The sequence below is a fragment of the Aspergillus sclerotioniger genome (assembly GCF_003184525.1).
Source record: "Aspergillus sclerotioniger CBS 115572 chromosome Unknown BO94scaffold_18, whole genome shotgun sequence".
NCBI lineage: Eukaryota > Fungi > Ascomycota > Eurotiomycetes > Eurotiales > Aspergillaceae > Aspergillus > Aspergillus sclerotioniger.
In genome coordinates this window covers 498,038-523,568 of record NW_020291008.1, presented here as the reverse complement: position 1 = coordinate 523,568, position 25,531 = coordinate 498,038, and the positions used below count along the sequence as shown (strand labels likewise).

General features: G+C 54.2%; 6 protein-coding genes across 6 annotated transcripts; 4 read left to right on the top strand and 2 right to left on the bottom strand.

The window, feature by feature from the left end:
• Positions 1 to 1,081: 1,081 nt before the first annotated feature.
• Positions 1,082 to 8,494, top strand: sidD (nonribosomal peptide synthase SidD; the record flags this gene model as incomplete). Its single annotated transcript, XM_025617276.1, has 3 exons — positions 1,082 to 1,493; positions 1,539 to 7,304; positions 8,213 to 8,494. The coding sequence occupies exons 1-3, from the start codon at positions 1,119 to 1,121 to the stop codon at positions 8,492 to 8,494; spliced, it is 6,423 nt and encodes a 2,140-aa protein (XP_025466293.1). The 5' UTR covers positions 1,082 to 1,118.
• A 379-nt stretch (positions 8,495 to 8,873) lies between these two features.
• BO94DRAFT_599213 (mating factor A secretion protein STE6-like protein) lies at positions 8,874 to 15,013 on the bottom strand (the record flags this gene model as incomplete). Its single annotated transcript, XM_025616303.1, has 4 exons — positions 8,874 to 11,125; positions 11,156 to 11,872; positions 11,918 to 12,894; positions 13,680 to 15,013. The coding sequence occupies 4 exons, from the start codon at positions 15,011 to 15,013 to the stop codon at positions 8,874 to 8,876; spliced, it is 5,280 nt and encodes a 1,759-aa protein (XP_025466292.1).
• A 331-nt stretch (positions 15,014 to 15,344) lies between these two features.
• On the top strand, positions 15,345 to 16,649 carry sidH (enoyl-CoA hydratase/isomerase family protein; the record flags this gene model as incomplete). Its single annotated transcript, XM_025616302.1, has 2 exons — positions 15,345 to 15,573; positions 15,637 to 16,649. 2 exons carry the CDS (start codon positions 15,345 to 15,347, stop codon positions 16,224 to 16,226), a joined length of 819 nt encoding a protein of 272 aa, XP_025466291.1. The 3' UTR covers positions 16,227 to 16,649.
• A 763-nt stretch (positions 16,650 to 17,412) lies between these two features.
• BO94DRAFT_468626 (MFS general substrate transporter) lies at positions 17,413 to 19,291 on the top strand (the record flags this gene model as incomplete). The annotated part of the gene is made up of 4 exons (XM_025608263.1): positions 17,413 to 17,585; positions 17,641 to 17,911; positions 17,969 to 18,305; positions 18,360 to 19,291. 4 exons carry the CDS (start codon positions 17,413 to 17,415, stop codon positions 19,289 to 19,291), a joined length of 1,713 nt encoding a protein of 570 aa, XP_025466290.1.
• Positions 19,292 to 21,664: 2,373 nt separating this feature from the next.
• Positions 21,665 to 23,722, top strand: BO94DRAFT_566946 (YWTD domain-containing protein; the record flags this gene model as incomplete). The annotated part of the gene is made up of 2 exons (XM_025614590.1): positions 21,665 to 22,233; positions 22,286 to 23,722. The coding sequence occupies 2 exons, from the start codon at positions 21,665 to 21,667 to the stop codon at positions 23,523 to 23,525; spliced, it is 1,809 nt and encodes a 602-aa protein (XP_025466289.1). The 3' UTR covers positions 23,526 to 23,722.
• Positions 23,723 to 23,818: 96 nt separating this feature from the next.
• On the bottom strand, positions 23,819 to 25,316 carry BO94DRAFT_566945 (uncharacterized protein; the record flags this gene model as incomplete). The annotated part of the gene is made up of 4 exons (XM_025614589.1): positions 24,881 to 25,316; positions 24,783 to 24,819; positions 24,283 to 24,727; positions 23,819 to 24,218 (listed from the first exon to the last, which is right to left on the bottom strand). Exons 1-4 carry the CDS (start codon positions 25,070 to 25,072, stop codon positions 23,819 to 23,821), a joined length of 1,074 nt encoding a protein of 357 aa, XP_025466288.1. The 5' UTR covers positions 25,073 to 25,316.
• Positions 25,317 to 25,531: the final 215 nt, after the last annotated feature.

Genomic DNA, 25,531 nt, shown 5'->3' with positions numbered 1-25,531 from the left:
TCAAAGTACGGAGAGGTGATGGGAAAATCGAGCAGTCCAATCCACATTTTGGATGAACAGCGGGTTGGAGCACGTGGCGTTCATCGGTACGGAGGATTGTGTAACTGATTGAGTTCTGGGTCGGGTCTTCTTTCGATGTGATGTCGGGATTGTGGGCGGCTGGTGGAATTCTAGAGATTTCGAGTGGGATTCTATCGAAATTCTTTTCAATGCATCTCTTACTCAGATCTACCTTTGTCATTGGCATAGGAGCCATTCTGATACGCACAGCAAGACTGCTAAGACTTTTACCACGCAGGATAAAAGCTTCCGAGACAGACGACATCCTGCCTCAATGCTACCCGACGGCTACAGCCGCCGGTGATTTCTCTCCTCTCTTTTTTCTTTTTTTTTTTCTTGCTTTCTTTTCCCGCTGCCAAGTGGTCACAAATACAATAGCGTAACATTGTACCGTAACTTATCTGTCCTGAAATACGTCGACCCACCTGTCCAGTAACATCATGTAATACCATATTTCAATACAATCCAATACCCAGCTAGTTACGTATCCAACACCAAGACATCATCCACCTCAGTTATCTGATTGACTCCACCGATTATATTCTCACCATCAAACTACAGCATGCACATGCCCACCAGAGCTACGGAGTATTGTGACTCATTCTAACATCTCTGCAATCCACGAACCGTGGTCGCAGTCCACCCGCCAAGGCGAGTTATCTCGGATCAGATAACTTTCTCGGTCACAGAAGGCCAAATTGCGTGTCTCACTAGTCCTCGGCTAGTCGCTTGGCGTGGTCCGTGCCGCCACAATTTGTCCGATGTTGCAACGGCTGTCCGTTGTGCTGCACACTGTATACCCGCTCGGTAGATGCAGTGAGTCCACAGATTTCCCGCAATGGCCGATCTCGGTAGAATACTCGTAATAATAATAGACTCACGGGTGCCTCGGGATGATGACCTAACTGGGCTCTGCTCGATCAGATAATAATATACACCCACCGCTTCGGTGCGTTGGGCATTTGCGAACCTTGTGATTGAATTGAAGTGATCGGGCTGTCGGAATACCCCTCTTACCCCTCCCCCTCCTCCCTCTAACCCAGCTGGACTGCCACGGAATGGGCAACACGCAAACACAGAATCAACGGGGTCAGGATTCACTCGACATGGCGGATGTTAGGTCATTTGAGGCCGCTGGTTTGGCGGCTGCCACTGCCTCCGGCATGAAAGAGGAGCTTCTGCTGGTATCTTGGCTGATTGTGCTTTTGCGTACACGAGAAGATGGCCAGGCCACGTATGAATGGTCGTACAAGGGCCAGAACACAGTAAACAAGTGTGTGTCGACGGAGATGATGACAGACTTGCGCAGTACAGTGGGGCAGACTGCTGAAGCGATTGCCCGCAATATCGCACCCCTCCAGGAGACAGCCACCTCGGCGCTTGTTCTCAGCACGGGCGCTATCTCGCAATCATCCGAGGAACCTAAAGATGAGGTGAGTTGAGTTAGGCTTCTGACTGATTTCAACTAACCGAGCAAGGGTACTCTTCACCTCGAAACACAATACAATGACGGCCGTCTCGAGATCCGACCGGTCTGGCAGTCCGAAACCATGCTCCCTTATACCGCAACGCGACACATCAACAGCCTCATCGACACCGTGCAAATCGTCCTTTCCAACCCCGATGCCTCCATCGAGGACTGCCTCCGCCCGACTACGAGCGACTTGACCGACTTATGGTCGTGGAATCACGAACTCCCCCCATCCTACGATTTCGGTATGCACAAAGAAATCTCCAGACAAGCCCGCAAAACTCCGGGCAAGGTGGCTATCGACTCGTGGGACGGCAGTCTGACATACGGCGAGATCGAGCGATATTCTACGTTTGTTGCGACCACACTCAAGGAGATGGGCGCGGAGCCACAAGATTTTATCCCAGTGTGTTTTGAGAAATCGAGGTGGACGATCGTTGCCGTCCTGGCGGTTATGAAGGCGGGATGCACATTTGCGATGATGGACCCCACACTTCCACTCGCCCGTCTGCAGAATATGGCGACACAAATCAATGCGAGAATAATGGTGTCTTCTAGCATGCAGCGGGAACTGTCAAAAGAGATCATTCCCGGCGGAAAGTTCTTCGTCGTGGAAGAGGACGCGTTCACAGATGTCCCCCAGCTGGAGGACCTGCCCACGTTACCAACCGTACCTGCATCCACCATCATGTACTTGATCTTCACCTCCGGAAGCACGGGCACGCCCAAAGGTGTCAAGGTCTCCCATGGAAGCTACACGAGCAGTGCCTTCCCACGAGCCAAAGCCGTGGGGTACAATGAGGAGTCACGGGTCCTTGACTTTGCGTCGTACGCCTTCGACGTCAGCATCGATAGTATGCTGCTGACGTTGGGCAATAACGGGTGTCTGTGCATTCCCTCCGACGAGGACCGACTGAACGACATCAACGGAGTCATCCGCAACATGCGGGTGAACTATGCTGGCATAACCCCCTCCGTGGCCCGGATCCTGGAGTCGGATGTTATTTCGTCGCTCAGTGCCCTCGGACTCGGAGGAGAGGCGGCCTCGGCCAGAGACGTAAACCTCTGGGGTCAAGATACGCGCATTATCATCGGCTACGGTCCCTGTGAGTGCACGATCGGATGCACGGTGAACAGCAGCGCGGCCACAGGCAGAGACTACATCTCCATCGGACCCGGCAATGGTGCCGTCATCTGGATTGTCAACCCCAATGACCACGAGGAGTTGATGCCAGTGGGTGCCGTCGGTGAGCTGCTTGTCGAGGGACCGATTGTCGGACAGGGCTATTTGAACGACCCCGAAAAGACCGCCGCTGCGTTTATCGAAGATCCGAAGTGGCTGGTTGCGGGCCACAAGGACTACGCTGGTCGTCGGGGCCGTCTGTACAAGACGGGAGATCTTGGAAAGTATGATCCGGACGGGTCGGCAGGCATTCTTTTCGCTGGACGAAAGGATACCCAGGTTAAGCTGCGCGGACAGCGTGTCGAGCTCGGCGAGATCGAGAGTCAGCTCAAGGCCAGACTGCCATCGGAAGCCACCGTCATTGCCGAGGTGATTGTTCCTCAAGGATCAGGGAACCAAGCTACGCTTGTGGCCTTCATCTCATCCCAGGCTACCAAAGGAGTTGATACCACAGAGCTCAGCTCAGTCGAGCTCCCTGAAGAGCTTAGCAAGACCTTGTCCGAAGCCGACGCAGAGGTGAAAAAGGTCTTGCCGCGATACATGGTGCCCACTGCCTACATCCCCGTCAGTCACATTCCGGTCTTAATTTCCGGCAAGACGGATCGCCGACGCCTGCGGCAGTTTGGAACCTCCGTGGACCTGCGCGAGCTGGATCAGGGTGCCGCAAGCACCGCTGGTCGAGAGTTGACCGACCTGGAGCAACGTCTGCGGCAAGCCTGGAGCCAGACCTTGAAGCTCGAGGCAGAAAAAATCCGTCCAGACGACAATTTCTTCGCCCTTGGTGGAGACTCGTTGGCTGCCATGAGACTGGCGTCTGTTTGTCGGGCACAAGGGCTGGATCTTTCGGTTGCTAACACGTTTGGTCACCCCACACTCTCCGCGATGGCTAGCGTTGTCCTCATCTGCGATGTCGAGACTCAGACCGAGACACCAGCATTCTCTTTAATCTCTCAAGCTGCCGAAAGCGCCTGCCAGGAAGCAGCACAGGTGTACGGTTTTGATCAAGCGGCAATTGAAGACATCTACCCCTGCACACCGACTCAAGAGTCTCTTTTCACCTTCTCGCTCAAGTCGGTCAAGGCATACGTCGCTCAGAGATTGGCCTGCATTCCGGCAGACGTCGATCTCGATGCATGGAAGCATGCATGGGAGGAGGTTGTTGCCGCCATTCCCATCCTGCGCACCCGCGTGGCCCAGCTCCAAGAGCCTGGCCTTCAACAAGTTGTCTTAAAGGACAGCATTTCGTGGAAGCACTCGACGGATCTCGCCCAGTATCTCGAGGAAGACCGGAACGAGAAGATGAACCTTGGAGAAAGACTAGCCCGCTACGCCATAATCGACCATCCCGCTGATGGCAAGCGATACATGGTCTGGACAGTCCACCACGTCCTCTACGACGGATGGTCCGAGCCGATCATTCTGAAAAAGGTTAGCGAGGTCTTGCAGAATCAGAAGCCCGAGGTGCAGGCCCAGATGAGGGATTTCGTCAAGTATGTGCGCGACACCGACGAGGCCGCCATGGAAGAATTCTGGCGCCGCGAGCTGAAAGGAGCTGTCGGGCCCCAGTTCCCTCGCCTGCCTTCAAGAGATTATCTGCCCATTCCAGATGGCATGATTGAGCGTCAGATTCCTCTGGAAACCAGTGCGGGATCCCCATTCACCATGGCCACTTTGATTCGAGCTGCATGGGCGCTCGTTGCGTCGCAGTACACTGGAAATGATGACGTCGTCTTCGGTGAGACACTAACCGGACGAGATATCTCGTTGGCTGGCGTTGAGAGCATTGTCGGTCCATTGATTGCCACAGTCCCCATCCGCATCCACATCAACCGAGCGAGCACCGTTGAGTCCTACCTCCAGACCGTGCAGCAAGGAATCCTGTCCCGAACCCCGTACCAGCACATGGGCATGCAGAACATCCGAAAGGTCAGCCATGATGCCCAGCATGCGTGTGAAGCACCTACTGGATTGGTTGTCCAGCCCGAGCCCGAATACGTGGGAAGTGAGCTCGGCTTTGAGCTGGGCGACGTTGTTCGTGAGGCACTCCACTTCAACCCATACCCCTTGATGCTGGGCTGTGGGATCCGCAAGGGCGGCTTCCGGATCTGTGCCAGCTTTGACAGCGCCTTAGTCGAGGTATCGCAGATGGAACGGATTCTTGCGCAGATCGAAGCAGCCTGCACGCAGCTGAGCAAGAATCTTTCTCGGAGTATCGACGAGATCTCTTGCCTTCCTGCGGCTGAATTGAACCAGATCTGGAAGTGGAACCAAACTCCCCCGTTGTCCTTGGACGTTACATCCAAGAGGCTTCGCGCAGAGGAAAGCATCAAGGAAGGGTCCGCTTATCCTCAGGCAGTGGTTCCTTGGGTCTGCGATGCGCGCAACCCGTCGCTCTTGTCGCCAATTGGCTGCGTTGGTGAACTCTGGCTTGAAGGAGCCATTCTCACCGGGGAGACCGTGCAATCCCCCGCCTGGCTTGTGGCAGGAAGCTCCGAGCATGCTGGTCGAGCCGGGCGAGTGCAGGCCACTGGTGACCTTGTTCAGCTGCGGGAGGATAACAGCCTGATCTTTGTGGGACGCAAGGAGAATGTCATGTCAGTGCAGGGACATGCGGTGAATATCGCCGAGGTCGAAGCCCAGTTCACCAGAAATCTGCCGTCGACGGTGCGCGCCGCAGCTGCCGTGTCTCAGCCATCGGATGCAGAGCCCGAGCTAGTCGTCTTTATCGAGGAACCACCTTCCAACCAAGACAGCCTTGAGCTCATGCCGACGGAGCATGAGGTCCGTTGCAACATAGACTCGCAGACCTTTGAGGCGACCATCCGTGCCACAATCGCCGTCGATTTGGCGGTGGCCCTGAAGAAGCTCGACAAGTTTATTCACGACTCTCTCCCCTCCTACATGGCCCCGTTTGCGTATATTGTCGTCGACCGGATCCCCAACCACAACGCTCTCAACCAGCTTGCCTCGAGCATCCACCGAGACCTCCTCGTCCAGCTGCGCGATGCCTCCAAGCAGGCATTAGCCAAGGCATCGGCGCAGACGAACTTGACGCCCTCCGAGGCTATTCTGCGTTCCGCCTGGGCCGCTATCCTCAAGCTCAACCCCGAGCAGATCGATGTCGACGACAACTTCTTCCGCCTCGGTGGCGACTCCGTCCTCGCCATGAAGCTCGTCTCGAGTCTCCGCGCCCAGGGACACGGCTTGACCGTGGCCGACATCTTCCAGCGCATGCGTCTCGGGGATGCTGCCAAGGTTCTGCGCGTGAACGTCATCTCCAAGGAAGAAAAGGCTCAGCCTTACCGTGCTTTCTCCACACTCGGCCAGATTGACAACATCGAAGCGTTCCTGTCCGAGAAAATTCGTCCCAAGCTGGCTAATCCCCAATGGTCAATCCGTGATGTCCTCCCAGTCACCGACTCCCAAGCCCTCGACGTCCGCGCCACTGTTCAGCCTCCGCGCACCTCCATCCAGTACACGATGCTGTACATGGACAAGGACATTGACCGGGTGCGACTGCTCCGTGCCTGCCACGAGCTCGTCCAGGCGCACGACATCCTGCGCACTGTCTTCATCCCCCAAGAATCCAGTTTCTCGCAAGTCGTGATTGACAAGCTCGAGGCCCCCGTGGCCATGCATCAAGCTATCACCTCCAACCTCGAAGAAGAGGTGGCCTCCATCTGCAAGACTCACACCGAATCCGCCTTCCAGCTGGGATCACCCTTTACACAGTTCCTCCACGTCGAAGACCCCACAACGAGTCAATCATGCCTAATCATCGGCCTCTCTCACGCCCAATATGACGGCGTCTCCCTGCCTCTCCTCCTCCGCGACCTCGAAATCCTCTACATTGGCACCTCCGCTATCCCCACCCCCAATCCCTTCTCGGCCTACATCTCCCACACCCTCTCCCCAGCGCCCCAAACCAAAGCCCTCACCTACTGGCGCACTCTCCTCCAGGACTCCACCCTCACCACCTTCGCCGGCTCAGCCATCCAACCCGGCGACAAATCCATCTTCCACACCAAGCCCATCTCCACGCCCTTCCCCTTCAACCTGGAAGAAATCACCACCGCCACCCTCCTCACCTCCGCCTGGGCCCTCCTCCTCGCCCGCCGTCTCCACACCGACGACATCACCTTCGGCGCCGTCACTTCCGGCCGCACCCTCTCTTCCCTCCCGGATGTCGACTCCATCATGGGCCCCTGCTACCAGCTCACACCGACGCGGGTCCGCTTCCAACCCACCTGGCATGCCATGGACCTGCTCCGGTACGTGCAGAACCAGAGCGCCGAGTCGGCGGAGTATGATTTCCTGGGCTTCGACAAGATCGCGGCTGCCTGTGGATGGGAAGGATACTTTGATTCGGTGGTACACCATCAGGATTGGCATGACTTTGACACCATGCCGTTTGCGGGTGGAGAATGTAAGGTTGATATTCTGAATCCCGATGGAGATGCGGCATATCCGATGAAAGTAGTTTCGTTTGTGAAGGAGGGAGTGATGCATGTTGGTGTGGTGGGAAGTGAACGGGATGTAAGCTTTGTGGATGAGACGTTGGACCAGTTGGCGAAGGTTGTGGAGGCGTTGGTGAGTGGGGGTGAGATGACGGGGGTTTGTTAGTTGTGTTTTGTGATGTGATGACGTTTTAGCATCCTGCATTTATCCAAATTTAGTTTCTATTGACAGACAGATTTATACTTATCCTAAGCTGTTCAACAATCGACTTGTTGCCTTGTGAAATGGGTGCCAGTACATCATTAATCTGGCCGGTGTGCCTGTAGCGCCAGCCCCCTTCACGAAATGCACTGGGGTCGTATCCGGGGTCTGTCGGCCCCAGTGAAGTGATTGGTTGCAGCATGAATACAGCTTTACCGTGTTAGTGATGCGCGTATGATGGATAGTGATGAAAAACGATGAATAGGGGATGGCTGAATCCCGGACAGGTTGCAGGAGGTGGGAGAGATGGATGGCCCCCCAGGAGCCATGAGAGCGGTCCTCCCCGGCAGAATTCAACAAACAACATGATTAGTTAGTTCGTGTCAGATCTGATAAGATCAACCACACTACTCCGTACCATAGTACCATCTTCAATCAACTATGGTACTGAGTGTATAGCCTCTGTAAGTCTGTATAGGTTGAGCTACAGAGTAAAATGATACATACGACCACAGGGTGTGGAGAACAGGGCTTCCCGTCCGCTCAGCCGTACTTAAGCCACACGCCGGGAGGTTAGTAGTTGGGTGGGTGACCACCAGCGAATCCCTTCTGTTGTATGTTTTTATTCCTTTTGAATTATCTATTCCAACTTGTATTTTTTCTACTAAACCATACATACATATATATACCTACTACTTATTTGACTAGATGACAAGTATATCACCCACCAGCTTTCAAGCAGTTGTATACCTATCCAAAAGATCTCCCACAATCCCTTCCATCTCCTCTTGGCTCGGGTCACCTCCATCCTCTAACACAAATTCAACCGGAGTTGCAAGTCTTCTTTCCCGGGACTCGTGATGCAAACCCCCGAGATCAACTTCTTCCATTCCGTAGACGCGAGGTTCGGAAAGTCGAGGTGCATCATTCTCCCGCTTGACATGCGAAGTACGGTCAAGCTGGACCTCGTTATCCACACTTGTCAAACTAGGCATGTTTTCGTCGCCGTCCTCCTCTATATCGAACTTCGGCGTCGAGCTGAGACCGACACCTGCTACCCACCTTCGAATTCTGGGCAGAAGGCTATCCTTTTTCCTGTCATTGACTTTGAGTTCTGTTAGAGTACCGCTCGCCTGATATACTAGTCCTTCGCCTCGGACTCGGCGTGTGTGTGCGTATAATTCCTCTTGGAAGTCTTCCGAGATCCATTTTTTGATGATGATATGTTGGGATCCCCGATGGGCTCCCAGGCCGGTAGGCAACGTAGGGTCACGTGACGCTCCTCCCTACACCGCTAGTTAGTCCATATAGATGGCCTACGAGGCCCCTAGCTAGATCATCATCCATCTCATTCTACACGGTTGAATCGCCTTAGTAGCCACTCCACCATTACATCTCACCAGAAAGTATACCATTTCAGTGACAACAAAAAAATCAACGGTATCATATTATAACCTCATAAAAAGCAGTCTAAATTATTATAAAAGTAAGTAAGTAAAATCACTCCACCGTCTGATGCAACACATTCTCCCTATAACTCGCCGACCTCTCCATCAACTCCTCATGCGTGCCTTTATCCACACAAGCCCCCGCCTCAATCAAACATATCACATCTGCCTTGCGAATCGTCCTCAGTCGATGCGCAATCGCCACAACCGTAATCCCCTTCGCAGCCCTCTCCAACCCCTCCTCCAGTAACCGCTCACTCTCCGCATCCAACGCACTCGTCGACTCATCCAGAATCAACAAGCGGGGTTTGCGTACCAACGCCCGTGCAATTGATAACCGCTGCTTCTGACCACCCGAGAACTGGTTCCCGTTGGGTCCACACATCGTCTGGTATCCCTCCGGTAGGGCCATGATGGTATCGTGGATGTTGGCGAGCTTGCACGCTTCTTGGATTTCTTCGAGCGTGGCGGTGTGGTTGGGGGGTGCGCCCAGGCCGATGTTGAATTCGATGGTGCCTTCGAAGAGGACGCTTTCTTGGGGCACGAGGGAAATGGTGTCGCGGAAGCTGGGGGCGCGGGATTTCAGGTCCGCGTGGTCGATGGAGATGCTGCCCGAGGACGGGGTGTAGAGGCGTTCGATGAGGGAGATGATGGTGGATTTGCCGGCGCCGGAGGGGCCGACGAGGGCGCAGAATTTGCCGGGTTGGATGTCGAGGGTGAGGCCCTTGAGGACTTGGATGTCGGGGCGCGCGGGGTAGGCGAAGTGGACGTCGCGGAGTTGGATGCTGGCTGGGGTGGTGGGTTTGGGTTCGATGGTGGTGGTGGATTCAGGGTCAGAGGAGGAGGTGTGGGTAGGGACTCGGCCTTGCATTTTGTCGGAGCCGATTTCGATGAGTCCCAGGATGCGGGCCATGGCGCCACGTGCGCTGGAGAGTTCGGGGGCGAGGGCGAACATTTGACTCCAGAGGAGTGCGCTGACCAGGAGGGAGAAGACGACGATGAGGAATTGGGTTTGGGTGTAGGTGCCGGCGACGATCTGTTTGGCGCCCCACCAGTAGGCTAGTGCGTTGACCAGATTGCCGAGGAAGTAGGTCATGGATTGCCAGAGACTGGCTTGTAGGGTTACTTGGAGGGTTTCCTTGCGTGGTCCGGCGAGGGAGGCACGGTAGGTTTGGAGGATGTCGTTTTCGATGGAGAGCGCGGCGATGGTCTTGATGGAGGTGATGGCCTCCACGCCAATGTTGATGGACTGGGTGTAGGCGTTTTCGTGCTTTTCTTCAAACTTGCCGAGCACGCGGAGTTCCATGAGGCCAGCACCGAGGAGCAATGGGACGAGGGCTAGGCAGACCAGGGCGATCTTCCATGCGATGATGTGGGTGAGGATGATAGCTGCGATGAGATTGACGGTGATGGAGAAGAGCGTGCCGACAACGGAGCCGCTCAGTCCAGCCAGAGCATTACCGTCACGGGTGATGTAGGACAGCAACAGAGCAGGGCTGCGGCCGTTGGACTGGTGCCATTGGAGGTCTTGCTCAAATAGAGACCGGAAGGAGAGCACCCGGACGGTGTACACGATCTTTTCCGACACCCAGCCAAATCCAGCCCAGCTCACCACGTTGGCGAAGAACTCGATAATGGCAAGGATGAAGAACATGAGACCGTAAAAGTCACCGCGATTGCGAATGCTGGCGGCGCCATTGCAGGCGTTCAAGCTACCAACCGTGTTACCGAAGATGACAGCCTCACCAGAGAAGGCTCCACCGACAATGGTGGCTCCAATGAGGGCGAGAACAATATACAGGAGGTGAGGTCGCAGAGCAGGGGCATATCCTTTGACCAGAGCCCACAGGGACTTCTTCGGAGTCTCTGGTTCTTCCTCTTCGGCAGAGTCGGCCGGGGCTTCGGTCTCCGAGACCTTGGTCTCCTCGGTCTTCTCGAGGACCTCGTTGGAGAGACTGACCTTTTCGTTCTCTGCCTCGGTCAAGGAGGTGTCATCCGACTTGCTGATGCTGTCGACGCTGGCGGTGGTTTCGTTCTTCGCAGAGGTGGATCCCAGCGTCTGCAGCTTGACCAGGTCGGCGTACGCACCCTCCTTAGCCATCAGTTCGGCATGACTTCCCTGCTCGACGATGTGGCCCTTGGACATGACGATGATGTTGTCCGCACTGGTGATGGTCGACAGACGATGCGCAATGGTGATCATGGTTCTGCCGCTGGCGATGTTGTTGATGGCCCGCTGGATGCGCTGCTCACTGCGGGAATCCAGGGAGGCCGTGGCTTCGTCCAGGATGAGGACGGCAGGATCTTTGATCAAAGCGCGAGCAAGAGACACACGTTGCTTCTGACCACCACTGATAAGGCGACCGCTAGAGCCAACCATCGTACCGTATCCATGCTGTAGGGCTGAGATGAAGGTATCCGCATCAGCCAGCGTCGCGGCATGGCGGGCCATGTTGACGATTTCGACAATCTCGGCACCCCGTTTCTCGGCCGCAGCCATGAGACTGTGGCCCTCCCGGACATCGCTTGCAACGTCAGCCAGGTCGGAAGTAAGCAGTGCCATCTTGAGGCGTTCGTGGTTTGGGTTGCTCGAGTTCATCAAGCCATGGGCAATGTTTTCCAGCAGCGAGCGGTCCAGCAGCGAGGGCTCCTGTTGCACCAGACTGAGGAAGCTTCGCAGGTCACGGACGTTGACCTCCCGGAGGTCGTGGCCATCAAAGAGGATTTGTCCGTCCACAGGGTCATACAACCGAGTCACCAGGCCGGCAATGGTGGACTTGCCACTTCCCGACAGACCGACGAGGGCCGTGTGCTTGTTGGCAGGGATAGAAAGGCTGATCTGGTCGAGGACAGTGACCTCTGGGCGGGAAGGGTAGTTGAAGGTGACATTGTTGAACTCGAAGCCACCGGCCTGAGAAAGACGAATACCCTCCTCGGTCGTGCTGTCGATCTGGGGCTGGCGAGTGATATCATCACGCAGCTTCTCGAACGAGGCAGTAGCGGCGACAAACAGGTGGAGGAACGGTGCGACCTGGCTGAGTAGCAGGGTGGCTGTACTTGTTAGTATGCTTCATAATAAGGTTCCAGCCAACTTACCCTCAATCAAGACAAAGATGACAGTGAAAGTAGCACCCACGGTGACACCACTAGTGCTGTCATTCACGGCATCGGCAATGCGTCTACTTCCTTGCCAGAAGGCCAGACCGTTGGCCGAGTAGGCGATAAAGTACAAGAAACCAGACTGGATGCCCACGGCCGTCGCCTTCTTCAAGCCCTCCTGCTCGGCCGACTTGAGCGCACCAGCAAACTTGTTCTCCAGACGGGTGTTGGCACCAAAGGCCTGCACCACGACGATATTGGACAACGCCTCCGACGCAATAGATGCCGCACTCGCAGCATAATCCGACATGACGCTCGAGTATTTCTCAATATAGTGACTTCCCACAAACGACATCAGGAAATAGGCAGGGATCAAGGACAAGAGAATGGCAGCCAACTCCCAGTCCTTAATAAACGACACGATATATGCGGTGACGAAAAAGGAGATACTGGCCAGCACGATGCCGACTTTCTCAGAGGTTCCGGAGCGAATGGTCTGAATATCGGCGCTCAGTCGGGAAGCCACCTCACCCGGAGGCAGGTTATCAAAAAAGGACGGTTCCTGACGGAGGAGGTTCTGCAGGTAGCGTTCGCGCAGGCGCTGGGACAGACGAGCACCGTACATGGTCCAGCAGGTGAGATGGCCATAGATGAGGACGAACTGGGCGATGGCCAGATACACAATCAGAAGGATCTCGCTGTTGATGTTGCTTTGATCGGAGGAGTCACTCGAGCCGTCGGATTCACTGCAGGTGACATCGTTGAAGTCGTCGAGAAGCTTACCGAAGACGATGGCGATGATGGGAAAGGGGACACCGGAACCAATGGCACACACGACAGCAGAAGCCAAGGTAGCCAAGTCGAACTTGGAGGGGTTGCCGGCCAGCAGCAAACGGGGATAACCCGCCAGCTTCTGGAAGAGCTTCATGGCGACAAGGAGGGGCCGAGGTCTGCAGTGGTGGTCGGAGCCAGCGCTGCAGAATGATATTTATTGCTGGAGGAGGAGGCCTGTCAGTGCGTCATGCGCGAGTAGGGCCGCTTTTCGGCTGGCAGACCCCCAGCTCCACGCCGGCGAGGTGGGCCATCTTGGGTTCGAGAAAACTCAACCAGGGGTCTGCCACTGCTGCAGTCTGCAGAGGTCCGGATGAGGGGATCATCCTGCCGCCATCGGGGCTGCTCTGGGCTGGGCCTAATTTAGATGGCTCGACTGAAGAGTCCAGTTGTTACTCAACCGGAATTGAAGGTGTCGCAGATGAGACTGCCAGTCACTGGTTTCGAAGAAGTGGAGAGGGAGAGCCAGTGGGATTGCCACACTAGCAGGTAGCAAGAAGTGGAGGAGGAGAAGAAGACGAGAAATTGACGGCATCCAGACAGTTACCGTTTACAGTTACGTTACAGTTTACACGTTTCAAAGTGGGCCACAACGTCCACCGGTAATACGCCATGGTTCCCCACCTGTGTGCATCCACCTGTGTGACAGACGGGTTGGTGTTAGGTAACTGGTGAAGCAGGCTAAGGATTTAACCCGGGGTTCCACTACATACACGCCGTGTTCTGTACTCGGAGGTATAACGGTATGAATAATATACAGTATGGTATTGAAAGATTGCTATCTAGGGTTAGATAGGCTTCAGTGGGGCAGACGAGGGTCTCTCTACCCAAGCAGGCCTAGTCTCCTGCAATGTGTTACATACACTATTACACATCGATTACACAGTCTGCATCATCATGATGATTTCTCTTGGTGAATGTGGATCACAACTTAGCGTTCCACGCCGCGCGGTCGGCCGACTCCAACGGCCGCTCGCGCCCATCCCAGAACACCGGACACAGCTGGAACCATTTCTCCCGGCTACTGATGGAATGCACCGACCGTTTGTGGCCCAGGTCCACGTATTTGCCGATCACCAGCCCCTGCGCGTTCTCATACGACAGAATCGTCGCTCCGGTTGCCCGTGGCTCTCCCACCACGTTCACCGTCCGGGGGTCATCCAGGAAGCAGTAATGAATGCAACTCGAATACCACGCGTTGACGCGCTTCGCTCCTCGGAAGGAGGCGTCGCCCACCAGTGAATGCCGCCCGCGGTCGTAGTCACCCGCATCGTAATGCGCGCCATAGTGATCCTCCTTGGCCCAGTACAGTTCATAATATGAGAATCGCGTCTCGTTGAAGCGACCAAACAAACACAGCACATGCGGATCGACATGCAGTCGACGAAGGTACTCGCGATGTTGGTCCAATGTGCCCGTCTCGTTCCATCCCTTGGCTACGCGCGGGTCGTTCTGCCACTTGTTGAAGAGCTCCAAGTGTTCCTGGTCTTGCCAGTTCACCACTTCGAGGGAAAAGTGCTCGTCCAGCTCGGGGATATAGCGACTGTAGGCGATGGAGCCGGGAGCCGGCTTGGGACGCCGGATGGGATGACGGGCATACACCGGCTCTTCGGGGAACTTTTGTGTGAAGTGGTAGTTTTCAGGCATGGCTGGGTATTGTGACAAGGGCTCGCGCAGAGGTCCGTCGGTGCCATCGCCTACCACCCAGATGGGACGAGGGCCCATCGGGGATGCCGCACCTTGCCAGAAGGAACTGCGGAGGATGAGGAGATCGGTGGACGGTGCGATCGCGCGGTCGTCAGGACGGGTTGCAGCGGGATGCTCAATGCCCAGGCCTGTGGACAACAGCTCGCTGCGAAGAATGTCTTGTCCGGCGCCCAGCAGAGCCAGGCTGAAGTATTCGTGGGTGGGGTGGGCGAGGTATATGGCGTGGACGACATTCCAGATCTGTCCCAGCGTTGGGGGAGTGTTGTCTGTCCATTGGAAGGTGGTTTTAGGTGCGCGACGTGCTCGCGCCCAGGCAGTGTTGTTGCTGGGAGGAGGACGCTCCTCTGGAGAAGGCAGGGATAGTTCCAGCCATGAGAGAGAGTTCAGGTGTAGCGGTTGAGGAGGGGATCGGCCGGCCGCGGGCTGATCGTGCAACGTCAGACAGAGTCTGGCCGGTGTCGAATCGGCAATGGTGCGCACGCGGTATGCAGTCAGAAAAGGATGGGGCAGCTTTACCAGCGGATACTGGGCTGTGGAAGTGGAAGTAGATGCCATCTTTGCGCGCTGTGATTGATGAAGGTCACCACGTAGAGACAAAGGCGGGTTAAGAAGAAAGAGGGAGGAGAAAGCCCACGGCCGAGGCAAACGGTTATATAGAAAGCCGGGGAATTTCGACAGAACAACCGAGGAAGTAGAGATACCAGGCCGGCGATGGATAGTTGTCTCAGGTCACAACCAATGACCCGTACCATGGCTGCTTGCGACCCCCTGGCACGGTCTCGGGGCCCACCGATATCGCAAGGCCTTGTACTACTATGTATAAAGTCGGGCCAGCTGGTCCGCTTCGCCCGCGATCAGATAAGCCTATCAATCAGTATTCTGCACCATGTCGCTACGATCACTCGCTATACAACACCCGCATTTCCTGGTCTCGTTTCCCCACGAGCGGGTGGTCCAGGTGACATTGAACCGTCCAGAGAAGCTCAATTGCATCGATCTGTCTACAAATCGGGAGATTCAAAAGGTCTGGGAGCTGTTCGACCAAGATGAGAGCTTATGGGTAGGCATCATCACTGGTGCGGGGAGAGCTTTCTGCACCGGAGCAGATCTACAAGGTACACATACCTATCTACTGTTGTCTATTGATTCCCCATTTCTAACTACCGGTCAATCAACAGAGTGGAACGCAATGAACCAAGCCGGAGTCGTCAACGACATGTCGCCGCCTGGCCTGGCAGGGCTACCCCGACGAAGTGGCAAAAAACCAATTATCGCGGCGGTCAACGGCATCTGTATGGGAGGAGGATTCGAGATGGTGGCCAACTGTGATATCGTGATCGCGTCTTCGTCGGCCATCTTTGCGCTACCGGAGGTGAAGCGAGGAATTGTGCCCGTGGCCGGATGCCTGCCGCGTCTGACCCGGACACTGGGGCTGCAGCGCACGATGGACCTGACGCTGACCGGCCGGAGCGTCGACGCCAAGACCCTCCACGAATGGGGTCTGATCACTCGCCTGGTGGAGGCCGGCAACGACATTGCGCAGGCCGCCGTCGAAATTGCGGCCATCATGTGCGGCAACAGTCCGGACGCGCTGATTGTTGGCCGCGAAGGCATCCGGTTGAGCTGGGAGTCGGGGAGCGTGGAGGACGCCGTGTCGACACTGGCGGCACAGTCGTATCCGCGTCTGGTGGAGGGGGCCAACTTTGCCGAGGGGATCCGGGCGTTTGTAGAGAAACGGCCGCCACGCTGGTCCAACTCCAAGCTGTGATACTCCGCAATCAGATAACAACCTGCATGTGTTGGGCAGGCGTGTAGCTTGCTAGTGCTCGTAATTCGGCGGAATGGCCCGGGTGGAACCCACTCTGCTGCAGATTTTTCATCCGCTGCCCTTCATGTAGGCGCCCAGAAATGAAACCCGCCAGGAATTCGTCTCGAGCAAGGGAGCAAGCCATGGAATGAAGTAATAAACCCCATCGCTGGTCCACCCATGAGATTAGGGGCGTCGCATGCCTCGCCAGTGGAGGGCAAAAGTGCATCTTATCATGGATCAGATTAGATACCATCACCCACGGTTTCGCGGTGTTTTCCCGTGGTCGCCGCCAGGGGAAATTGCATTGTGTGACCAATGTGGGGCTGTTACCTAACCGGTTGGTGTGACGGTATGATACCGTCCGGAGGGGTATAGACAGGGTACGGCCAGGGTATGGAGGGTCTGTTTGATACACAGTATCGCGAGTGGACACCGGATTGGGAAGTGACCCGATCCAAGCGCCATCAGACGACTCAGCTTCACCCACTTGGAACTGGGAAGGACCACAGACTCAGAGATTGCTGGTGCCTTGGGTGGACCGCACGAACTCTCCAGTTTCCTAGTGCCAGCCTGCTCGCACAGTGGGTATCTCTGATCCCATCGGAATTCCCTGTGAGTGTGAACGCGGGCAGGCACAGGCAGCAAGTCCCCCAAATGCGTGCCATTGCCACGATCAAACTAAATGCTACGCTAACAATCTCTGCAGCTGTGCCAGGACAGTTACGTAGACCTGAGAGGGCATCTTCCTCCGAGCTGGGCCCGGATTGGCTGGATCGGATAGCAGATGGGCAGAGCACAACGCCATCATCTGATTAGATTCAGCCGTGTCCAATGCTAGGCACTTAGTGTCTCCTCCAGTCGAACGAGTCCATGGATTCACATCACAAGTGGCCGCCGTAGCCGACTTCGGGGTTATCAATCAGTGCGTGGGCCTGTCACCGCTAGCTGCTTGTAGCTGCATCTTCTTGGGTATAAGGGCCAAGACCTCCCTTGCTCCTCTTCTCTTTCTTGTCCTCCTTGGCTCTTCTTGTTCGATCATCCTTCTTGCCTTCTCGCTCGGTCCATCACCATGGCCGTGCTCGACAAGTTCCGCGAGGCCTTTGGCCGTACCCCCACCAATGAAGAGTCCAGCAACAATATCGCCATGAACACTGCCGACGAGAAACGCGATCCCGTCGTCGACGAGGCCGCCCGTGGCCCCGAGTCCGACGAGACTCTGTCCGATGAGTCCTCGGAGAGACTGCAGGTTGGTGTCTCAGATGTCGAGGCCATTACCAAGTCGTGGACCAAGGCATCCCTCATCGCCGTCTTCCTCAAGTGAGCTCCCCAGATCCTGCTTCCTCCACTCTTCCCCGCTAACTTGCTCGATCAGCATCTGGCTGCTGTACTTTGTCAATGCCTTCCAGTCCTCCCTCCTCTACAACCTCCTCCCCTTCGTCACCAGTTCATGGGAGTCTCACTCCCTGCTGAACGTCATCTATGTCGTCGCCGACTGCATGTCGGCGGCCGTCTACATCCCTCTCGCCAAGGTCATGGACGTGACTGGTCGTGCTGAGGGTTTCCTGACCATGACTGTCTTTGCTACGTTGGGTCTGATTCTGATGGCCACCTGCCACAACCTGCCCACCTTCTGCGCTGCCTATGTAAGCCCTCCAATCACCCACGACGAGAAATCTGCCTCCTAACCAACTCTCTATCAGGTCTTCTACACCATTGGCTTCGGTGGCATGACCTACTGCGTCGATGTCATCACTGCCGATGCCTCCAAGCTAAAGAACCGAGGTCTAGCCTACGCCTTCACCTCGTCCCCCTACATCATCACGGCCTTTGCCGGTCCCAAGGCCTCGGACGACTTCCACCTCAGCTGGCGCTGGGGTTTCGGTGCCTTTGCCATCATCTTCCCCGTTGTTGCCGCTCCCTTGTACTTCATCCTCAAGTACAACCTCCGTCGCGCCCAGCAGCAGGGTCTGGTCGTTCCTGACCGCAGCAACAAGACCTGGTGGCAGATCATCTGGTTCTACTTTATTGAATTTGACAGTACGTCCTCCCTGTCCCCCACCCCAACCTCAACCCCCATCTAATTCCTCTCAGTCGTCGGCGTCCTCCTCTTTTCCGTCGGTCTCTGCGTCTTCTTTCTCCCCTTCGACATCTCCTCCTACGCCCCCCACGGCTGGTCCTCAGGCTACATCATCGCCATGATCGTCGTCGGCGTCGTCATGCTGATCATCTTCTGCCTCTACGAATGGTTCATCGCGCCCGTCCCCCTCTTCAAATTCGGCTTCCTCTTCAACCGCACCGTCATCGGCGCCTGTCTCCTCGACGCCACCTACCAACTCTCCTACTACTGCTGGGACAACTACTTCACCTCCTTCCTGCAGGTCGTCAACGACCTCTCCGTCGCCGAAGCCGGCTACGTCAGCGACACCTTCGACGTCGTGTCCGGTGTCCTCCTCCTCTTCGTCGGCTGGCTGATCAGCAAAACCGGCCGCTTCAAGTGGCTCCTCTACATCTCCGTGCCCCTGTACATCTTCGCCCAGGGTTTGATGATCTACTTCCGTCGTCCCAACCAAAGCGTCGGTTACCTGGTCATGTGCCAGATCTTCATCTCCATCGGCGGTAGTATCTTCATCATCATCGAACAACTCGCCATTCTCGCCGCCGTGGACCACCAACACGTTGCCGCGGCCCTGGCCCTCCTCAACGTCGTCGGAACCATCGGTGACGCCATGGGCGCTACCATCTCCGGTGCTATCTGGGATAATACCTTCGAAAAGGCACTTATTCGCTACCTCCCTGAATCCGCCATGTCGAGCCTTAACGATATCTACGAGGATCTGGACACTCAGCTCAGTTACCCCGTTGGAAGCGCCACCCGGAAGGCTATCCAGGAGGCGTACGGGTACGCGCAAACCCGTATGTTGGCCGTGGGAACGGGTCTCATGGTCTTGTCGTTTATTTGGATCATGATGATCAAGAATATTAATGTTGCTAAGGTCGCTCAGACGAAGGGTATGGTTTTCTAGATGTGTGCGTGTATTTATTACATACATACAATGTGAATACCAAAACCTTTCTGCTGTGAAGACGATGTTAATGTAGTGGTGGTGGACCCACTGCTGCGTTTTTGATTTGATTGATATATGCTCATACCCCCATTCATACCCCCCATGTACTGAATCAGTCAGTATATACATACCCTCTCTGCTTGAACCTACACTGAACAAGATAATATATATCCTCTACTGCAATGAATGCATGTATAATACAAATGAAAAAGTTTATTTGGATAATTAACGACGTATTATTCCATCACACTCCTTCATTATATGTAGATACACAGTGTAGCATACTTATCTCTAGCACATACAATCGCCAGGGTCTTGGAGAAGAAGGTGTTGGTGGTGATGTTACCTATATTTTCCACAGCTGGGTATACCGACAAACGCTGATGGGTTCGTGCAAAAGGTCTGTAAATCCATATTTGCGATTGTCTAGGTCAGTATCCATCATCCAGGAGGTAGTGAATGTGGCCATACCAGGACTGGCAGTCATCCAGCTCTGTTTCTGTTCTATTTGCTAAGTCGTGTGACTACTCGAGAACTCGGGCCGGGATATTTGTCAAACTCTGTAGTCAATGAGTCACTAGTCAGGGCGAGCGTGCAGCTAGCTACTCGCCTCACGCCCACATTAGTTTATTCTCTCATGGGAAAAAAGGGGGGAGGGGAAGGTACAACGAGCTTCTCCCAATCTAAGCAGGTTTAAGGCTGGAATCCACTTCAAATACAATATGCCCCATCTGGTAAACAGCTATTGTCTTCGAGCCAGGGTCAGGTATTGGTTTCTGTAAAGCTCCACAGTGTATTATTGTCCCACTGATTGATTACTGGAGGATCGTAGGGACCCATACGGCTGGCTTGTTCGGAGGATTGCCAGTTAAGGGTCGCCTCTGAGATTGGGGTTGGGGGATTGTTCTATTTGTTTGAACTGAATGTCGAAGACTCGAAGTGGTCTCTTCGGAAGGATGATATGATTTTCATTAAATGTGCATGTAGAGGGTTTGAAGGGTATGAAGTCCATGGTTAAGAATCATTCGAGGGGGTTGAAGCAGCTTCAAGTAATTCCCAATTGTACAGTTCTCCAGTTGAGCTGGGAGAAACAGCTACCCGTTGACAATCAGACGATACGTCTGCTGCAAGTTGGGTAAGAGTCTGCGAAGAGCACTCGCAAAATGACATGTCTGAGCCGGATTGGTCAGGATCCGGGAGATGAGGATTTCTTTATCAAATTTCAAATGTCGAGGTGGGTATGTGGTCACACAATATTCCCCTCTAGTGGCAACCACGCAATCCAAGTGTAGTGCAGTATCTTCAGTTCTGCGTTGAACATAGCACCATTAAGGATGCCAGTTAGCTGATGCTCTTGCCCTTCCATCTCCAATACTAGTATTACTAGTGGTCTTCATCTCCTGCGTCTTACTTGATTCTGAGCAAAATGGCCTTTTCGAATTCCCGGTGAGTGGTGTGACTTCTCTTGGAACATCGACAACAACTCTGTTGTTCGGAGAATAAGCTACGGATTAGGGAACTCAGTAGGTATTCATATTCACAAATACAGGGTTCGGACTAGCAGTAGACAATGCATTCAGCTTTGTCGATGCCTCTCCGCCACCCCCGGTCTAGACCAGAGTCAGGGCGATGTTTTTTGCCGCGAACCGATCTCCGTCTCTAATCCAGGAGAGAATACAAATCAAAATAAGAAGCATTCATCTGGCTATGAGAAACTACCTGTGGTTTTCCGATACAATTCTGATATGTCTCCATAAACACTACTGGATAGAACTGGTTATATCCAAAGTACACTCACAAACCTCGGAAAATATAAATCGCTAGCGTACACCCGTTAGAGAACTGAGCACATATACATTGAAAAGAGCTTACCATACGATTACCATCTTGGATGACTCCCAGAGTTGATAAGTTTTATTCTTCAGCGGTGCAAAACGTGGTGGACATAAACTCAACCCTTCTCAGGGTGACAGATCGACACGCGAGGGTATACATGGCAAAGAGCTTCATCATGACGACATCTTGACTTGATATTTACCATCCTTCGTGGTTTAGCACAAGGCTGTGAAGGCGAATAGACGTTTGATCTACATCTGCAGTTCTGCTTTTTAAAGTTCTCCGAGCTGTCAGGGTGAAGCCGGGTGGTTCCCATGGGTTGAGAACCGGTTCTCGGCAAACCGCATCCAATCCTTCCAGGGCAGTGCCAAAGTATATACAGGTCCATTTCCACGGTTGATGAGTCAAGTAGCTTTGTAGAGGAGATCGGTCAAGTATTTATGGGTAGTCAATGTGCTCTTATCCTGATCATCGATATTCAGCAACATACACACCATGTCCGCACGCTCCCAACCATCAAGACCAATTACAGTCCTCGGTGCTGGCATCCTCGGCCGTCGGATTGCCTCTGTATTTCTTTCTGACTCGCACAAAGTGCACCTTTGTGATCCCAGCCATGATGCTCTTTCCGAAGCTGAGGCTTATATCAATTCCTCAAGAGACACGTTCTCTGCGTTGACATCAACGCCACATCCCGAGACTGGCCCGTTATCCCTCTTCACGGATCGCGCGACGGCGCTTGACAACGCATGGCTGGTTGTCGAGGCGGTTCCCGAAATACTCGATCTCAAAATAGAAACTTTTGAAGAAGTGGACAGACTAGTCCCGGATGACTGTATCCTCGCGACAAATTCCAGTTCGTTCAGGTCAGGGTCGATGGTCTCTGGGCTAAGTGATGAAAGAAAAAAGAGAGTACTGAATGTGCATTTTACCATGCCACCGGGTACTCGCACGGTAGAGTTGATGACTTGCGGCAATACGGCAGAGGATGTGATCCATGATTTGGTAGGTGTGTTGGAAAGGTGTGGTTTGTGTCCGTTCGTTGCTAGGGAGGAGAGCACTGGGTAGGTTTCTTGCTATACAGCCCTAGAGTGGGAATATTAACGATAGCTATAGCCTTATTTTCAACCGTCTCTGGGCGACCGTCAAGCGAGAGATATTGTGCATCCTCGCTGAAGGGGTCACTGTTCCCCAGGAGATTGATAGACTTTGGAAAAACATGTTCGATGGTGGGGCAAGTTCCACGCCGTGTCGCCTCATGGACCGGATTGGATTGGATACTGTTGCGCTCATCGAAGACCACTATATCCAGGAGAGAAACCTGGATGGGCGCATGACAGTGGACTGGCTGAGAGAGGAGTATATCAATAAGGGGCGGTTGGGCTGCAAGTCCGAGTTGGGCGGACTGTATCCTCCAGAGCCTGAGGGTGCATCTGCACAACTATACGTGCTGGACGTTGGACTTGGGGCTAATAATGAGCTTCACCGCATTCCGACAGCTGGACGTGTGCTTGCACTATCTCCACAAACTGGCATATTTACTACTCTCATCGGTGGGTTATCGCTACCAGATGGGATTGATGTCTCTCCTTCGTGCGGCAGGATATTCTGGACGAGTATGGGACGTGAGAGGTCTACCTTTGATGGATCGATGCAGTCTGCCAAGCTGGATGGGAGTGATTTGCAGACAATCCTGAAACCTGGGACGCTGCACACACCGAAGCAGCTCATCGTGGACGATGTGGGTCATAAGTTATACTTCTGCGATCGCGAGGGAATGGGCGTGCACAGATGCAACTTTGACGGAAGCGAGCATCAGGTTCTTGTCCAAACAGGGTCTGTGACTGTTCTCTCCGAAAAGAAAGATATGATGCGGTGGTGTGTGGGTGTCGCGCTCGACCGCGTCAATGGGTTTGTCTACTGGTCACAGAAAGGGCCGAGTAAATCCGGAACCGGGCGGATATTCCGGGCTGGGATTGATGTTCCTGATGGACAGACTGCTCGGAACAGAGGTGATGTTGAGTGTCTGCTAGAGGGGCTTCCAGAGCCAGTTGATTTGGAGTTTGATAATCAGACGCGGATGCTGTATTGGACGGACCGGGGAGAACATCCGACGGGCTGTTCCCTCAATCGGATCGATTTGAGCGGCCAGGTTGACAAAGCAGCGTTGAGAGGCAGAATGGAAATCCTGGCGAGGCAATTCAATGAGCCGATTGGCTTGAAGACAACGACGAAGGGCGTCTATGTAACCGACTTGGGGGGGTGTGTGTATCTGGTGGCCGAGGGGAAGAAGACGGTGGTGGCTCGAGAAGAAGCATGTTTGACGGGAATTGCAATTTTGGAACAGAACGCCTAAATGGCTGTTTTCACCATTCGAGATACAATTCACACCACATGTCATCGATGGCTCACCAGTCTCTTGGAATCGGCGTGCACCACATAGAACTTAGTTGGATTCATGTTTCGTAATCCAACCGTGATGTCCTGCTACTGAACTCGAACATGACAGAATACCTTTCCAACCGGTGTGCAAAATAAGAACGATATAACTGGGTGATAGTGAGAAGGTGATAGTGAGAAGAGAGAAGATGAAGATGGGAATATGGCGAGGAGGCTGTGGAGGCTGTGGAGGGAGGGCACGTGAACGATTCACTGCCACTTGCTTTCCTCCGCCAGCCGAAACTCGGTTTCGACCATGATCTTGCCTTCCTCGTTCTCCTCATCTTTCCGCAATCCATCCATCTCCACTTGAACGGTCCGCGTTGCAAGCAGAGACTCATCCCAGTCTCTAGGCTTCCTCCCAATCTTTATATTTCCGCTGGACTGCTTGTTCTCGGAACTCCCCCAATACTGTCCCGCATGGGAGCCAAAAATGCGCTGGATTGAGTGTCGGAGAAGTGGCTGCAGGGTAGGCAAGCACGCACAGACAATGCCCACACATGGCTCTACGCTGGACCAGATAAAGACATTTCCCATTACCCAGGTGATATCCAGAGACTTGCTAAGAAACGTCATGTAATAGATGCGTACGAGACTTGCCACACAGACACTGTTCGGTGAAAAATCGATCAGTCTCATATCAGAAGGAACAACGAGGAAAAAGGGTGACCTACAATCCGCCAAGCAAGAATATGCTACACACAAGGATTTTCTGGGTGGTTCTCATATGAAGCTTCCAAATGAGAGGCATCGGTACCAGCAGAATAATCACGTCGGTGGTCACATTTGCGGCCGCGTTGCCGATGTAAAATGGATAGAGATTGAAGACACATCTTCCTCCATTGGGATCAACATACTGCGTCCAGTAATATGAAACAGGCCGGCAGCAGACCAGAAATGCCACTGTGCAGGAGACCCAGTAGCCGAGTGTCAACGCAACACAGAACCACATTGCCTTGTTCATTCCAAATACACGACGGTAGAAGAGGAGAACCGACAGCTTAATCAATGGCACGGTGACGACGTATATGAGGACATAAGCGAACAAAATCTGGATCACTATTACCACGTCGTGTAAGGGAACAATCCACGCATGCTTTCCGAGGCCATAGTACCCTCCTGGGAGAGATAGGCCGGTCAGAATGCGTCCGTGCACATAGTCAGGCGAACGTACCGATAATTGTGGAAACGAAATTTGCAGTCACCGACAGCTGTTCTCAGTTCGATGATGAGCATCCCCCTTCAGTATTCCTGCGAAGGATGGGCACATACCAGAGCAACCAGAATCATCCAGTCATCAGCGGCAATCGCAGCCTGTTGCACCCGGGCTCTGGCAAGGTAACGAAGGCCAACGGCACCTGCCGCCAAAAGATAGGTCGTAATGACAGCCGCATTGTTTACTGCACGCCGACTTGCTGTCAGGTCTGTCCCTGGAGGAGGTTCACCAAAGATGCTACTGGACATGACTGACGCAAACGACGGACAGGAAAGGACATGACAGGGCGAGGAGAGATCTCATTTGCCTGCGAGATGGCGGCTCCCTCGTTTTATCGTGGTGGCCTAGTTCTCGCACCCGGTCAACCCGAGGGGAGCTGAACGAGCTCATTAACCTCATATAATATGTTGGGATCCCCGATGGGCTCCCACGCCGGTAGGCAACGTAGGGTCACGTGACACTCCTCCCTACACCGCTAGTTAGTCCATATAGATGGCCTACGAGGCCCCTAGCTAGATCATTATCCATCTCATTCTACACGGTTGAATCGCCTTAGTAGCCACTCCAACATAATATGTAAGGCCAGTTAGTACGGGTTAGCGGCGCCCTAACGCGGGCCGGCGGGTTGACAGGAATCGGATCCCTCCCGCCTCCTCCCCGGAGTCTCCATCCCAACGCTCGGACTACCACCGCGGCCCCCTCTTCGA